The sequence below is a fragment of the Silene latifolia genome, chromosome 5 (genome assembly GCF_048544455.1).
Source record: "Silene latifolia isolate original U9 population chromosome 5, ASM4854445v1, whole genome shotgun sequence".
NCBI classification, from domain to species: Eukaryota; Viridiplantae; Streptophyta; class Magnoliopsida; order Caryophyllales; family Caryophyllaceae; genus Silene; species Silene latifolia.
Genome location: NC_133530.1, coordinates 33,367,351 through 33,384,507, shown reverse-complemented (window position 1 = coordinate 33,384,507; position 17,157 = coordinate 33,367,351). Strand labels below are relative to the sequence as shown.

General features: G+C 36.4%; 1 protein-coding gene across 4 annotated transcripts; it reads right to left on the bottom strand.

Annotated features, from left to right (window-relative positions):
* Positions 1-3,924: 3,924 nt before the first annotated feature.
* On the bottom strand, positions 3,925-16,732 carry LOC141657212 (uridine kinase-like protein 3). 4 transcript variants are annotated; one of them, XR_012548690.1, is made up of 15 exons: positions 16,631-16,727; positions 15,643-15,806; positions 14,778-14,869; positions 13,736-13,805; positions 12,614-12,732; positions 11,528-11,624; positions 10,839-10,918; positions 10,048-10,242; positions 9,880-9,963; positions 8,578-8,638; positions 7,776-7,836; positions 6,627-6,720; positions 6,462-6,534; positions 4,843-5,018; positions 3,925-4,779 (listed from the first exon to the last, which is right to left on the bottom strand). XR_012548690.1 is itself a non-coding variant. In XM_074464368.1 (15 exons), the coding sequence occupies exons 2-15, from the start codon at positions 15,794-15,796 to the stop codon at positions 4,304-4,306; spliced, it is 1,413 nt and encodes a 470-aa protein (XP_074320469.1). In that variant the 5' UTR covers positions 15,797-15,806; positions 16,631-16,732; the 3' UTR covers positions 3,925-4,303. The 4 variants fall into 4 exon arrangements, 3 of the variants coding, with proteins under 3 accessions (XP_074320469.1, XP_074320471.1, XP_074320470.1); XM_074464368.1 differs by having other exon boundaries at positions 3,925-4,453; positions 4,936-5,018; positions 16,631-16,732; XM_074464370.1 differs by having other exon boundaries at positions 3,925-4,453; positions 4,936-5,018; positions 16,650-16,706.
* Positions 16,733-17,157: the final 425 nt, after the last annotated feature.

Genomic DNA, 17,157 nt, shown 5'->3' with positions numbered 1-17,157 from the left:
CATTTGAGATAGGACTTCCGTGCAAAGCGCGAATAAATAAGGGGATAAAAGATCACCTTGCCTAATCCCACAACAAGGTTCAACTTTTTCCATAGGAGCACCATTCAACAGAATTTCATAAGAAACATATTCTATAGTACTCATAATAAGCTGAACCATAGAGCCCGGCAAATTCAAGTAAGAGAGCACCCCTCTTATAAAGTTCCAGTTCAACCTATCATAGGCTTTACTCATATCTGCCTTTAAAGCCATTATACCCTTCTTGCCATAACTCCTACAATTTACGGTATGAAGAATTTCTTGGGCAATGACAATATTATTTGCGATACTTCTATTAGGGACAAAAGCACTTTGAAATGGACTAACAAGATCATCCATAACCCATTTTAATCTATTAGCAATACACTTAGTGACAACTTTCATAATTACATTGCAAAGGCTAATCGGTCGAAAATCCCCAACTCTCTCCGGGCAATCCTTTTTCGGTATAAGAACAATAAAGGTTTTATTGAAATCCTTAAGCACATTACCCGAATTTAGAATATTTAGAGCTCCTTTAATAACATCATTCTTAACAATAGACCAATACCTTTGGTAAAAAGCCGCCGGAATACCGTTAGGACCTGGAGATTTTAGAGGTCCCAATTGGAAAACGGCTTCACGTACATCTTTTTTCGAATAAGCACGACCCAATTTGTTTCTCTCCTTCATGCCCACTTTCCGCTTAAGATTATCAAATAAGTAACCGAACTTATTTAAGTAATCTTCAAAACATTGAGGCTCAGAATAAGACTTAAATATAGTGGAGAAGTGTTTATGAAACAAACCACCAATCTCCTTCATATCAAAAGTCCATTCATTAGAATCCTTCTTAATCCCCAAGATAAGATTAGCACCAGATCGTCCTTTAACCCAATTGAAAGAATACTTTGTGCACGTGTCACCCTCACACTCCTGTTTCAATTTGGTACGTTGACGCCAATAAGTGCCAGCAGCAATAGAGAATTCCATAAGTTTTTTGTGACATGATTCATAGTTAACAGTATCGCCACTATTCTCAATATCCAAAAGATAGGACTCAAGATTCTGATCAAATCCACTCCACTTAAGTCCCCATTCGTCTTTTTTGTTACAAGCCCAAACTCTGAAAGCGTTATTTATACGGCGTAATTTTGCCAAAAGAGCATAAGAATCATCACTCTTATCTTTTCTTTCCCAGCTTTCTTTAACCAGACCACTACATTCGGCATGATCAAAACACCAAGCCTCTAGCCTATAGACCTTCTTCTTGGTATTGAGAACCATATTTGTATCAAGGATTATAGGTGCGCCGTGTGCGTGATCTGATATTTGAATAGGTAAATGTTTGATAAAAGTATTTGGGAATAGAGAAAGTCAATCATTGGAAGCAAAACCCTTATCAAGTCTTTCGTATATTCGATGAGGGTTCTCCCTATTATTGCACTAAGTAAATCTAGGTCCCTTAAAGGGAATATCCATCAGACAATGTATATTCTTCCAGTATGAGAATAAATTAGCTCCTCTAATTAATTTATCACTGCCACCTAACTTATCAGAAGAGAATTCAACTTGGTTGAAATCACCTATAAGCAAGAAGGGTTTGTCAAGGGAATTAAGATGATAGGTGAAATTATCTCATAGAGCACCCCTCTTTGAATGATCGGGTTCACCATAAACACAGCACAGATACCACATGCTACCCTTACACTGATTGACCAAGAGGATAATAAGATTGCAATTGATAAAGACACATTCTAATTTACAGCTACTTTTCCATCCAACCCAGAGCCCCCCTTTTAAGCCGTTAGCATCACAACCAACAGAATGAAGGAAACCCATAGGTCGCAAAAGAACATTAACTGATCGAACCTCACACTTAGATTCAGAAAGAAAGACAAAATCTAAATTATTATTAAAAGACCTACATATTGCTCTAATTTTAGGAATAACAGGGGCAAGCGGATCCTTAAGACCCCTGCAATTCCAAGCCAAACCTTTCATGGGGAACAATGAGGTTGAGACCACTGCATCCTGGCCGCCCAACAGCATTGCCAAACCCCGACTTCACCCTGCCAAGCACATCTCATACGAAAATCCACCCCAAAAAACCGACTCAAAGAAACCACCATCACTGAATCCTCCAACCCAACCGAAGAACCTAGAACAAGACCACACGAGCAAAAAAAAGTCACTACACCCAGACTTACCCTTCTGACAAGAAAAAAAAAAAGGACCCACTGACCATCATAACAGCCAGCATAGAAGCGAAACCCCATCGGCAACCACAAACATCAATCAAAACCGCCTAAAAGACAAGTCTCGAAGACTTGAAACTCACCAAACACAGGAGCATCAAAGACACTTGCAAGGAGAAGGAGCAGGAGCTGAAGACCCACCAATAAGACAACAAGGTGGATTAAGACACCACAGAGACACCCGAATCACCAAAGGACACCTCACAGGACCACCACCAATCAATCAAACAGACCAAACGAAGGGACGACACTGGTCAACCAACACTAGGGAAAAAGGGAAACAGGTGGGGGAAATGGGGGGATCACCATATCAAACCCAAAGACAGCTACTTAGGAGAGTAGCACAACGGATGAGTTAAACTCATCGACAAACAGGACAAAAGAACCAACAAACCAGGGGTGGGGGGAATGGGGGTATCACCCCTGGCTTGAGAACGAAAAACGGCGGTGACAGGACAAGGTACCGGAGGGAACGGACTAAACACTCTTAAACTTAAATAAAGACGTGACTAAACCACCATAAAAGATGGGCTCCACACGAGGCAATGCTCCTATTAATCCCCTTCACTTTTAATTCATAACTTAGAAACAACTAAGTCAACAGCAATATCAACAAAACCAACTCCACCCAATAAACAAGCAAGGACACCGACGAAAGCCCCACCAGACAGAAACACCAAGGAGGGTTTCAGCTTCTATTCATTTGAAGTTCAATGCATATCGCAAACACAAACACAAAGCCGCCATAAAAGGAGCACCAAACTTATTCATCGGAGGAATAAGGAAAGACGATGTTAACGAAACTTAACACTAAAAAAACACACTCAGACCGGTCACCAGGTGGATTCGAAAACAAACGAAAAACCCGAAAAACGATCCAGCCCAAACCCCACTAAGAACCGGGTCAAGAAGACAGAGCGGAATCGACGGGTCGAAACATCAAATCGGAAAGAAGGAAGATTACCTCGGTAAGGCTAATGACTAAAATAAAAAGGAAACTGAATTGATCCCTTTGTGTAACAATCAATTGTAGGTGAGTCCATTTTTGAAATAATGGTCAAAAATAAAATATTTGTCGTTTTGGGTCGATTTTGAAAATATTTGTCAAAATGGTGTCCACGTAGGCTCGGAATTTCTAGACCTGAAACACGCCACTACTAATGGCGTGTTTTGTGAAGGAAACACGCCATTAGTAGTGGCGTGTCTTTACAACAATTTTTTTACTCAACTGACTAAACTTAAAAAAAAAAAAATTAAAAAAAAAAAAAAATAAAAAAAATAAATTTACACAAGACACGCCATAGGGGATGGCGTGTTTCCCCTCCGAAACCCGCCATTCCCAATGGCGTGTTTGTTTTTAATCATTTTTTAATGAAGTTTTTTTCCTACTCATTATAAACACGCTATTTGTAGTGGCGTGTTTTAGGTCCAGAAATCCCGAGCCTACGTGGACACCATTTTGACAAATATTTTCAAAACCGACCCAAAACGACAAATATTTTATTTTTGACCTCATTGTAGGTCAACTTATCAACCTTAGGCTATCTAGGCATCAACACCACCTAAATAGCAAAATAATACTGGTGCCATGACAAATAGTACATGAGAAAGCTGAAATTGATTATAATAATTAATAAGAGACAAAACAGATCAAGAAACATTAATGATTGATTTTTATACCCTGATTATTCAAACTGTAACAAGCAACTCAATGAATGTCAAAATTGGTCCAAAGAGGAAAACCCAGAGTTTCTATGACAAGGAGAACTACAACTTATCACATGATGTTGTAGGTAGGAGATACGGAAGCATAGGCCGTCATTGCTTTCCTTTCAGGCGTCTTTTGCTCATATCAACTACAGATCCTGCAACATCCTTGTGTTGAATGTATCCTTGTAAGGAAATGTAGCGGTATATATGTAAAAGGTCTTCAAGTATAATGGACGCGAAACATCCAGCTTTCCAATTGCGGAATTCGACCTACAATTCAGCTTCTAATGCAATGTTCTCGATGCTTGCATGGCAGGTCATTCATCATCGGTGCCAAAATACCTGTCTCCAAACTCACCCATTCCTGGGATAACCCGGTAATCCTTGTTCAAACCAGTTTCAATTTCTGAAGTTACAATCTTTATTCTTGGAAAAGTTTTACAAACTGTATGCACTCCTTGAGGTGCCTGATTTTAGGAAATATATAGACAAAAATCAGATACTACGACGAATGAAAGGGTGCAGCACATATTTGGATTGAAGAGCAAAAGGTAACCACCGATGAGATTGACATACAACAACAACAACAACAACATCAGAGCCTTAATCCCAAAATGATTTGGGGTCGGCTGACATGAATCATCCTTTAGAACCGTCCCTGGGTGAACGCACACCTCAAAATGCGAATAAAAAAGGGAAAAATGAAAAACAAAAGGGAGAGCGAAAATGTAATACAAAGTCAAGGTAAACTTTACAGGTTTTAAAATCGAATTTTGGATCTCTTTTATAAAAACTTAAAATTTAAATCGAGAGAAAAGATTAAAACGATTTTGATCTGGATTTCTTTTATAAAAACTTAAAATTTAAATCGAGAGAAAAGATTAAAACGATTTTGAAAACCGAAATAGAATTAACCGATGAGGTTGACATAATGAACGAAAATTCTTACAGATATGAGACTAAGAAATATGATGTTTCCTTCTGGAACACCTTTCTTGATGAGTAAAGATATGGCCTGGACTGCACAGTTCCCTGAACAACAGCCAAAAGATTAGTACTTCAGCACACAGTGACCTGTCATATACATATATCAGATTGGTAGGTTGCAGGTTAGCTAATTACAGGCCGCGTAGAATACAGGCGGAGCTCGTTTCGGGTTCAAAAATACAGATTTATACTGGTCATGGGTTAGGGTACATCCGTACATGTCAATCAAAATACGGATGAACTGTTCTTTATTTTCTTTAGTTTTTACATTATAAATGTATAATTATCCTTAAAATCATTTCATCATTCTTGATTTACACAAATTCTCTCATGAAATAAGCGAAGGTAGCAATGACCGCATATCAAAATTATAAAATAAAGAATGAATGAATGAAAGTAAAATTTAAAGAAATAATAAAAAAAAATAGTGGATTATAAAAATAAATAAAAAATATTTGATAAATAAGTAATAACATACTTAGTTTTATTGTTTACAATAAATAAATAAACAAAAAAAACTAATAACTATAGGAAAACATAATATAGTTAGAAAATAAGTTTTTCTTGTTTAGAATTTAACTTATACCCTGACCCTAAGCCATTTCGCGCAGGGTACCTGACACTGGGTTATAAGGTTTATTGTGAGTTTGGTCGATTTATGAAATTTCGGGTAAAAAAACGGGCTACAAGCTAGCGGGCCTCGGTTTATCAAACAGGCCTAGTCAAGTTTTGCCAAGACTAAATTGTACAGTTTGTACGCCTAAAAGCCACCCATCAAAAACGACTTTTAGGCGTTGCTTTAATAGAATATTCAGAGGTAAAGACGAGAAAGGGAGGAAAGGTGTCTTCGTCGCAAATGTTTCTTAAATTGGAATAATTTTGATTTGGCCCGTAAGAAGGGAACTGATCCTTACATTTCTCCCCAGCCCAATTTACCATCAAGCAAGGGATATTGCATCTCTCCATCTCCCTCCAAATCCCTCTATGCAAACAAGGTCTACCCAAGTGAACTGTTGCTTTGGAGTTCTAGCACTCACTGACGCATATAAGACTAGTAATGAAAGGAATAAGATATACGAAGGGAGAAGATGACAATCAAGGAAAAAGAATAACAGCAACAAATTGGAATGAGGCAATGAGCACACCAGATAGTCAGATACTCTTATTTTATTCGGGAAGGAACTTAATTTCATTTCTAAAGGAGCTAAAGGATATGGAGTAAAGCAAATACACTTTATACAGCTGTGCGCTTTTAACATTCTGTGGCAGTCAGTTGACACAAGTTTTATTAGGGTTAAACGGAAACATCATCGTCGTGTTCCACAAGAACCGTAAGACACAAATCACTAGACTTGACTGCTTCATGAGGTATAAACCAAACCTCGAGATATATTATGTAATGGCTTTTAGTACATACAAGTTTACAACAGCAAGAGCAGAATAAATGACATACACAGTAACACACTGGCGCAAAGAAAGAAAGAGAACCTGTCCCCAGGATTGGATCCAAGAGAAGCACGTGACGATCCGCAATATCTTGTGGTAGCTTTTCATATATCAACTACAATGACGCCGTCATAATTATTAAATGAATCAAAGGTCAAGTTCAACAAAAAAAATGAATCCGATACTACAAATTTAAATATGATGTACCTGCTGCCCGTTGTCGCCTTCTCTGTGTATAAGAATTTTGCCAATTTTTATTCCCTTACAGCATGCCCGTAAAGCATTCTCCATGCTCTCACCACTGAAATCATTATAAAGACTAATGATATTCAAAACCCATTTTTGAAAAACAAGGAGGTGCTGAGCAGTTTAATTTTGCACTACAGGAAAACTAATTCCCGTTCACCCTTGAGAAACCTGAAAGCTAAATTAAAAAAAAAAAACACTAAAATCAAAATAAAAGAACCACATTCGGCGAATTCCATACATTCTTTGTTCATTTTCCAATTCATAAAACACAAAATCAGTATTCTTCGCATTCAGAATTTGACACAACCACATCCAACAAATACAGTGCATCCTATATTCATTATTCCTCTAAAGATAACGAGGAAGACTAAATATTGCCTTCGGAATACGAGTTTACCAATGTATGTTATTCGAGCATCTGATATTGTGGTTATGTTTGGACGTCCATGCAAATTATTAATGACAAAATTTTAATAAAAAAACGATTGTATACATAAAGCAATAATAAATGGAAAGAAAATAAGGCAGCCTCATCAAAGAATGAGTTGGAAGTCCCAAATCATAAACGGATGAAGGGCGGGGAAAGGAGAAGAAAATTCAGGACACAAACTTTCAAATAAATTCACGACTTAAAGTGAAGCCCCCAGTGTCCAAAATACCCCCAACCATTGCAACGGCTATAAATGCTCCTATTACGAGAGTGCCTTAAAGCTTTAGATTTCAAAATTTACAGAAACACGCTAGAACCGTTTCAACACCCTTGCACACTAAGGAAATTTTTTAGGCTATAAGACACGCTAAATCCAAAGTCCTAATATTATCATGGGGCATCTATGCGTTTTCACACACGGGTAAAGTTGAGTAAATCTTAAACCTCACTAAAAAATGGTCGAGAGCCTTTGAGAAATAAATGCAAGTCAAGTTCAAGATTGTCATGAGGTGAGGCCTTGAACGTAAAAGTAATTATTCCTCATACAACTTGTGCTTCTTGTCGGGTAGATAGGTGATATATTATACCGCATCACAATATTTCTTCCTTATGAGTCACGAGAATCTATGCGTAATGAAATTATTGGCTAACAAATTTAACCATGAGCATCTACAAACCTTCTAATTATGGACACCCCGCATAATCTTTTGGCAAAATCAACACCAGTATATACAGATCCTGCAATAAAACAAAAAACAGGATGATAAAGGAACCAGAAAAATCTTCTGGTAAGTAAAGACAAGACTCCGAAGTTTCGGTGTCAAAGAAACCACATACAGAAACCACAAGGACAATACCATACAAGGAGGAGGAGGATTTGACTCTGGGGCCTAATGTCCACCACTAGGCTAACTCGTCTTAATAAGAGAAGAGTCTGTGTTGAAACTAGCATAGTTCATAATCAAAAAGAAGGCTATTGTGGATGTGACTTGCATATTCAAAGAAAGTCTAGAGTACGTAGGTTATGTATCCCTATGAATTTAGAAATTCCCTTGAAGTCAGACTCTCCTCCTGATCTTTGTTAGAGCTTAGATATGTCATGCCATTCTCTAACACACATACAGAAACTTCAGATAAAATAAAATATTTATGCTTCAGATTTTGACTAAAACTAAAGCACGAAATTTACAACATGATCACAACCATAGCAAAGCAATTAAACCAAACCAAGGCAATCCTCGTAATATTGAGAAACTTCTTTCGTAATAAATCCAGGGATGATACAGACGAAAAATACACAGTAACAATCAAGTTACTTCCGTAATTTTTGTCAAAGCTTGTTGCGGATAATATTAGATGCTAAAATGGTTGAAGAACATAAAGGTCATGGTTACTTTGAACAAAATAAAGGACAAGATAACCCCACCTTAAGCAGTAAGCCAGTAACTATTAACTGTAATTCCCTGACAACTAGCTTACCAGTTGGAGTTATAACCTGCTTTTCTGTGAATGGGAGATGTCCCAAGCCATGCTCAACAACCTGCAGATAATAAATACTTTCTTTCTGTAAGTCTAAATAAAATAAAATGTACTAAGATCAAAGGAAAAGTAAATATAGCAAATTAAACACTCACAAATCAGCATAGTTTGCTGTCCCCTCATGCAAAAAAATAGCATGGGAACGCTCCATGAAGGTCATTAAAACAACAAAGACAAGAGACGAACCATGCTGACGACAAATGACTACACCATGGGCAATGGTACAAAACGCAGCATCAGTTGCCGAAACTGCCACAAAATTGTGTTATCGAATGTGCGGGATGCAAGGTAACGGGTCACTGTCATAGTTTTAAATGTTTACCAAAAGTATTAGGTTTTCAAGTCTGCTTATGAAATTTGAGCAGATATTCCATGCTACTGGTATTTGTTATCTCTTGTTACCTCTTTTTTTCACAAATAATCAGCATCTGCAAATGCTTTTATCGAAATGGGTTATATTGCTTTAGGTAGCTGATATATTGGCGTTTTCACATGGCTATATTAGTATATATACATGAAATACAAAGCTTCCATACTTGTATTTATACGAGAAATACAAATGCTTATTAGAAATACCAACAAAAAAAAAAAGAACAGAAAAATATGTATTTGTATTGCTCATACACCTTCATAATTCTCGTATAAAAACAGTATGGAAGCTTTCAGAGAATAGGAGGGGGTATGATGGAAATAACTTAACAGCAACTTGAAAATATATAATGTTACATGCTAGCAAATTAATTATTTTCACACACATACACTGTACCTCTACACAATTTTAGTTAGCAACACCATAGTAAAGATGCACAAACTAGCATCACAAACCCTTCTTCATTATTCTTTAGCTAATCTCTGTTTTTTCTCAAAGATTTTGACTTTTCAAAATTATTGCAAATCTATAATCCCTTTTGACATAGCATCAACAACATTATCCAACTGTCTCAAGAGCTGCCGCAAATGGCGGGGTAACAGGGGGTCTGCTGTACGCAACCTCACCCATGTGTTAATCATAGGAGGTTTCCAAATGACCTAAATTGAAGATTGCATTTTCTACTTCACAGAAAGAAGCATAACCAATTTAGTGAGCCGTTTTGTTTTAATCCATCATAATCCAAAACAAAATTATTTGAGATGGCAATTCAATACATGCAAATAATCACATCTAACTAGAGAAAATATGTCAATACATTCCCTAATAGACTGGCGTGAAGACAAAAAAAAATGTCAGTCATGAATGTTTACCAATCGGATCAGACGATCTGCATAAAAAACAAAGTCGTGTTTTGTGGTCTGTGCATCACGGACCAGCGTATGCATGCCACGTATCTACAAAGAGAGAGCATTAGGTGCATTAAGTATTTCTCATTAACACAGGAAAGAGCACAAGGAATCCACATGAAAAAGTTTTACCTGAAAGGTCGTTTGTATAACATATAGATTAGGGTATATTTTGCAGAGGTCATGTTGACCAAGTTTTGTACGAATATGTTGCACGATCAAATCAACAGCAACATGGTTGTCACCTCCACGAGGGATTATTATATCTGCATACTTCTTGGTAGGAAGTATGAAGTCGTCAAAAGCAGGCTTCACAAACTTCGAGTACTGCGGCATTTCCACCAAAAATATTGCAGAACATCATTTACAAGCATATAGTACCATATTCTCCCTCCGATTCTTAGAAAATGTCCCATTTTCTACTTTTGATCTATATTCTTTAGAATTGCTCCATTTCTTACTTCAGTATGGCTTGTGTGGATACAAATCAATGTTGAGATGGCGAGATCCACCACCCACTCACACAAATTTGATTCCTTAATCTTTGTGCAAAGGTTAAATAATGGAGCAATTTGTAAGAATCAGAGGGAGTACCAAATAATAAAGCAATTACCTACACCCCAAGATTTACACCACCATTCCACTATAAAACTGACAAGTACAATATTGACACTCTAAACATGGCTTTATGAGGAGGTAACACCCTGTTGCTATCGAAAGTGAAGAAAAAGTGTGTTAATAACTCAAAAGAAATTATGACCCGTATATATGAGGGACAACCCGACATTGTTCTCAGATGATTGATAATCAAGAGTAACCAGTTCATGGATGATGCTCCATGCTCATATGGAGTTAACACACAAGAAACTTTTGCTACATGCAATCTATACATTCATTTTCTTGGTATTCAAACAAAAGATAACCTGATCAAGAACCACTGCAATCTCTCTACCCTTTTCAGCTGTATCCCGCCTTATTCTTCTTGCCAATCTCACATCAGCATCTGCACTGAAAATAAAGCTATGTGAAGCGCAATCCAACTCCAAAATTGCAGCGGAATCATACAATAAGCAAAGAAAGAAGTCCCTCTCCGCCCGGGACACACGCAAATAGATGAATTTAAAAGAGCTAGTCGAGGCATTGTGAAGTTGTGAACTTGTGATGTGTGAGTGGTATTATAATTAAAAAAGTACGGAGTAATTCTTAGACTCTTAAGTCATTAATAACTGTCCTAAAATGTTTAACCTTCCAAGGATCAAGTGGGCAAAAGAAAGGTTACATGAGTTGCACCATATATACAAACAAACTATCACCAGTATCATACCATAGATACAAATATCTAGACATCTGATTATGAATTAGAATTGCAACTGTAATTACAAACAAAACATTGCAAAGTTATAAGGCCAATTTCCATCGATTCAATGAAGATGAAAAGATTGTCACCAAGCCATTAGAAGGACTTAAAATAAAGGCTACATCCAAAATCTAGAAAAGTTCACATCAACAACAACAACAACATCAGAGCCTTAATCCCAAAATGATCTAAACATTTAGAGAAAGCTATGCGAAAGCACATGGCATGACAAACTAAAGTCAAACGAGGAGGGACCTGTATCAACAAAAATCTTCATATTCATCAACTCACGAACACGGGGATCATGGAACACAAGTATCCCTTCCAATATAATTACATCTGATGGATTGACCTATCAAAGTAAATAACAACAGGTTATGCACTAATACAATGTGAAATGAACCAATAATCAGCGAGTATTCCCGCAATCTGCAGGGTTAATGCTTCTTTCTTTACAGAACAAAATTAGAGTTTATAAGATTTTTCTTCAATAATTTTTTTTTTTCTTATTCATTTAGGCCTTGTTTGGATAGGAAAAAAGGAGGGAAAGGTAAGGGAGGGAAAAGGAGGGAAGAGAAAGGAAGGGAAGGGGAGGGAGAATGGAGGAGATGATTTGCTCTCCAAATCTTCCTATGTTGGTGGGGAAATAATTTGCCTTGTAGGAGGGAATGGAGGGATCCATTTTCCCTCACCTCCAAATCCCTCTACCTTCATTTTGCTAACCAAACAACGGATTTCTCATCCTTCCAATTCCCTCCCCTCCATTTCCCTCCAAATCCCTCAATCCAAACACACCCTTAAAGTGGGATTGAGGCACTGGGGTAATGTTGTTGTTGTTGTTGTTGTTGTTGTTGTATTCATTTACGCCATGTTTGGATAGGAAAAAAGGAGGGAAAAGAAGGGGAGGGGGAAGGAGGGAAGAGAAAGGAAGGGGAGGGAGAATGGAGGAGATGATTTTCCCTCCAAATCTTGCCTATGTTGGTGGGGAAATAATTTGCCTTGTAGGAAGGAAATGGAGGGATCCATTTTCCCTCCCCTCCAAATCCCTCTACCTTCATCTTGCTAACCAAACAATGGATTTCTCATCCTTCCAATTCCCTCACTCCCTTTCCGTCCAGATCCCTCAATCCAAACACACCCTTAAAGTGGGATTCCAGGCAATACAAGCCAAACAGCTTGATGAAGGCCTTTTACAAGAACCACTACCTAGACATGATCAGCAATTTGATTTTAATGCATATAAGTTCAAGCTAAATGTACTAAAAAAACTTATTTATCAACTATCAATGGGCCAAAAATGAATATGAACCACGCATACAAATCTGTGAAGAAAACAATTACCCTTCGAGCTGGAAACACATTGTTTTTGTAAGTCTTTAAGTCATAATTCGGAATATCTACTGCTTGCCCATGCATTAATTTATCCATGCCACTAAGCATTAGCTCAGTATCAAATGAATCTGTTGACAAAATAATCTTGCATTAAAAAGGAGAGATTCATCACTAGGAAGATAATTAAGCATAATTATAGAAATTCAAGTAGCTAAGATGTGTTCCGCTGCTATTTAAGTGATTGTGATGGCTCAGCTACAAATGTTACAACCAGGGTTGCCGAATTCATAATACACATAATTCGAATTCGCAATTCGCTCAAAATAGGGAATTGAATATGCAAAGTATTACAAAAAAAAAGCAATTCGCGAATTCATAATTACTAATACGCTTCATTTACTTAATGATAATAACAAGAAAACAAAAGAATCATTGCATAAAGTTCAGCAATTCAGCATTACAAAGTGACAGAACCACCAAAATAAGTCTACTGATCATATTTTTCTGGTTTCTTAAGTAAACACAAAGTGACGAAACCAGACAAAACACCAAATATAAGATTAAGTTGCTAGTCTACTGATACATTTTCTCCTTTCCCTTTGATGATCTTTGAAGTTGATCATATTATATTGAATTTTTAGTTTTAAATACACGAATTGTACTTGTAAAATTCGCTAATTTTGATATATAATTCGCGAATTAGTGCGAATTGTACATGAATTAAACTTTTAGAATTCGCTAGTTTTTATATATAATTCGCGAATTAATTCGAGAACGTATTGCGAATTGATATGCGCGTATTAATTTGCAATACGCACCCTATGTTAGCGAATTAGGTAACCCTGGTTACAACAATGGAACACCATGTCGTGCAATGAAAGGATTGAGGGCAAAAAAGGGCGAGGAGCTTTAGTATTAAACAACAGGCACCCTTTGACTTTCGGGTTCAATACACACACACACAACGCATCAAACAAAAACTTGTACTATTTATAGTGTGTATCTACCAATCTGATGGGCTGATGGCTGATATCTCATTCTGGTTCCATCAATTTTTCAAAATTAAAAATCCTCGAAATTTTTGGATAAACAAGAAAATCTCCTTAAAATACTTTACAAAAATAAACTTACTAGGGTGGTCAAAATTGTATTCATGAACTCGAGAAAGCTCTTCCTCAGTCAGATTATGGTAGAAAGAGTCCTGTAATATCAACACATATCAACATTGTCAACTAACAAAGCAAAGAAAGGATTAGGCACCACTGACTAAGTGATAAGACAAACTTAAATTAAGAGCTGTTTAGTGACAATAGTGCTTCAGTAGACTCGTCGCAAACATAAACTACAGTACGATAATCAGATAAAGCTAAAGAAAGGGGTTTTTTTGTCAAAAACTACCTTATATTTAGGGGGTATTTGTAAAAAGACTACCTTATATTATTTTTGTTGCTTTTAACTACCTTTGTTTTCTTTATTTTTGGTCATGAATTACTTGTGCTGAAATCTGACGAGATTTGATCAGTTTAGTGACATTAACGTATCTCACATGACTTTGTTAACATAAGACAACAATTACCAACTTCGACCAAACTGTAATTTAACTTCAGACAAGCAAAAGTTATGTTTACATATGTCAATAACCACTACAAATATTCACTAAACTTAAGTGTGAGTACATCTTGACTTCCTGAAATCGGACCTACGCAAGATTAAAGTAAGAAAAGACTCTTGTGAGATAAGTTAATGCCGTAGAATTGACCAAATATGTCTAGAATCTTGGCGCGGGTAGTTATTAACCAAAAATAAAGAAAATAAAGGTAGTTAAAAACAAAAAAAATAATTTAAGGTAGTATTTTTACAAATACCCCAAAATATAAGGTAGTTTTTGACAAAAAAAAACCCGAAAGAAATAGATAAATGTCGACAAACAATTTAAATAACAAAATATCACACAAAAAAAAATTATGGTGGCAAGTGGCCAACAAAAAGTTAATCATATTCACCAACACCGAATTTGCACAGCACAGACAATCTCTTAACCCCAAAATTTTAAGGGGGAAAAAAAAAGAGGATAAAACAAAGAAAATGAAAAAAAAACCCTTGCAGCTAACTCGTAACAGCTACTGTTACCCAAGCAAGTACTATTACTGTTTTCACCAGACGAGGCCTCTACCTGATTAACAACCACCACACGCTGATCATGAAGCTGCTGAATAATCATATCACAAACTGTCGTCTTCCCTGATGCGGATCCACCTGCAACTCCTGCTTAAGAAAATCAAGTTAACTAAAAGCAGACAAAAGAAAAGTTTTTATGAAACAGAGAAATTAAGTCAGCTTTAAATTCGCGGCCGGAACTTGCCAGGCTTAGTGCTTTGACACATTCCATACAGACCATTCTTCCATTTTCCAAAAACTGAAGGTTTATTCTTTCTCTGTGTTTCTATATAAAGTAAATCACGCCCACTAGGAACAAATAAAAAGAAAAAAGGAAACACGGTCCTTCCCCATAGTCTTTGTAGCTAGCAAAATCAACAAGGGCATGTGTGATGAAGTAAAATGCAAAAGTGCACCCCTCATCGAAGCAAGGTGCGATTTGGCAATATAGGTTTTGTTAAATCGCATGTACAAAAACCTCTTTTTTGCCTTTAAAGCATGCCAAAATATTAAGAGGAAACAGTCAAAACCATGGTACAAGGGGAGGATGGACGGAAGGAACGAAAGAAGAATAAGAAAAAGAATGCAAACAGTATGGTTATTCGTCCACAATATACCTCCGAGAAGCTGCCTGAGCAGGACATATACTAAGTAGTTGTTAAAAACAGCACACAAATATTGACGGCAGCACATACAAGGGGGAATGACCTGTGCAGCCAACTGGGACACATAAGGTTTACCAGACTAAGTAAAAGCAATTTTGGAATCCCCATCTAGCTTCATTGAACTAAAAGAAATTTCTTGAGATTTTACGACGAGCATATTGATGATGTTAAGAGTATTAGCGACACGGACAACAAAGATACATAAACCACACGTACCAATAACAAAAGGCTGATTGTAAATACGTTCAGCTTTCGAATTTGTTGGCTGTTGAATCTCTGCTTTGCGCGACTCTTTGCCGTTCAAGTGAAATCCAGAGAAATGGACTCCCGATGAAGCTTCTATCATGTCTGCTACCGATTGGGAACCCATTTAGGACGCCCTGCAAAATGATTGAATTTTGACATGTCACACCTACATTAAACCTTATTGATCTTCTATCATCAACCCTTTATGCACTCTTAACCGTTTATAAGTATCAATCACATGTACGAGAGGGAATATGAAGAGTCGAAGTAAAATTGGCAATGTCACTCCGACACAACATGACACTCCGACACTTCCATCCTAGCAAATAATTAACTAAAGCTCCAATTAAAATGCCGATCACCCAACTTGGGAATTGGTTAGATCTAACTAAACCTAATTATAACCTCGTGTATCCAAGTTGAAAACATCAAAAAAATTGTCTACCTTATTAATTGCACTAAATTTAAGCACCACATGCATCAGCTCGTGATTTAATATATCCTTCCATACAGTAACTCTGAATTAAAAATCAGGTATTTAATACTATATACTACCTCCGTCTCCGTCCGTCCTTTGTTACGTTTTTATTCATGTACGCGTTATTTTAATCAAAGCTAAACAAATAATTGCGACATACGAGGATATTAATATCAACTGCATCAAAAATTCAAAATAAATGAAACTGTAGTTACCAAAAATCAAATCCCAATGACCCACATTGATCAATGACTATTTCTATGAATCAAATTCATGAACAAAACCCAATTTAACAATTTATAATTACAAAAGATTATAGATCCAACCCAAAAGGTACACAACCCAGAATGCAGCACAAATTTACGTAAGAAATTAAATAAGTAATAATCTGCGATGATTTAAAAAATCATGAGATGTTTATATATCTATGAACAAATTAAAATTGAAATGTAAGATTAAAAAAACAGGGCATGAATATACCTTTGATTCGATCTGATACCTATATATGAAGATATTTAAGAAAAATAATAATGGGAAAAGAGAGAGAGAAAGGGAAAAGGACAGTAGTATTATAAGTGAGGAGAGGAAGTATTGATTAAATCTAATTTATATAGAGTTTTGGGACAATTATCATGAGTAATTAAAATCCAAATTGTGGGTGTGCAAATATATAAAACTAGGGTTGGTGTCCGGTTTCGCCCGGGCTACTTCTATGTATCGTTAAATTTTATTTTCAATGAAATAAACTATGTTGGAGTTGTCTAACTCACACGTTTACTATTTGTAATATATTTTTCTACGGCATATCTTGTAATTATGATGAAATGTAAAATTGTTTTCAAATTATGACACACGTTCACTACCCCGCTATTAATATTATTACTTTCACGACATTCTTTTTTAATATCATTGTGTTCACTACTCCCGTGGTTACTATTGTTTCTTTTACTAATTCCTCTATTTTTTCTGTTAAATTCATTATTCCTGTTAATTTTATCCGGCCTATA

Bases quoted from the DNA above. Each gene is read 5' to 3' on its own strand.
- LOC141657212 (XM_074464368.1), bottom strand. From the start codon at position 15,796: ATGGGTTCCCAATCGGTAGCAGACATGATAGAAGCTTCATCGGGAGTC. The intron at 13,806-14,777 runs GTAGAGGCCTCG...TTGATATTACAG, and splicing joins GTGTGGTGGTTGTTAATCAG to GACTCTTTCTACCATAATCT. The intron at 11,625-12,613 runs GTAATTGTTTTC...TTACTTTGATAG, and splicing joins ATGTGTTTCCAGCTCGAAGG to GTCAATCCATCAGATGTAAT.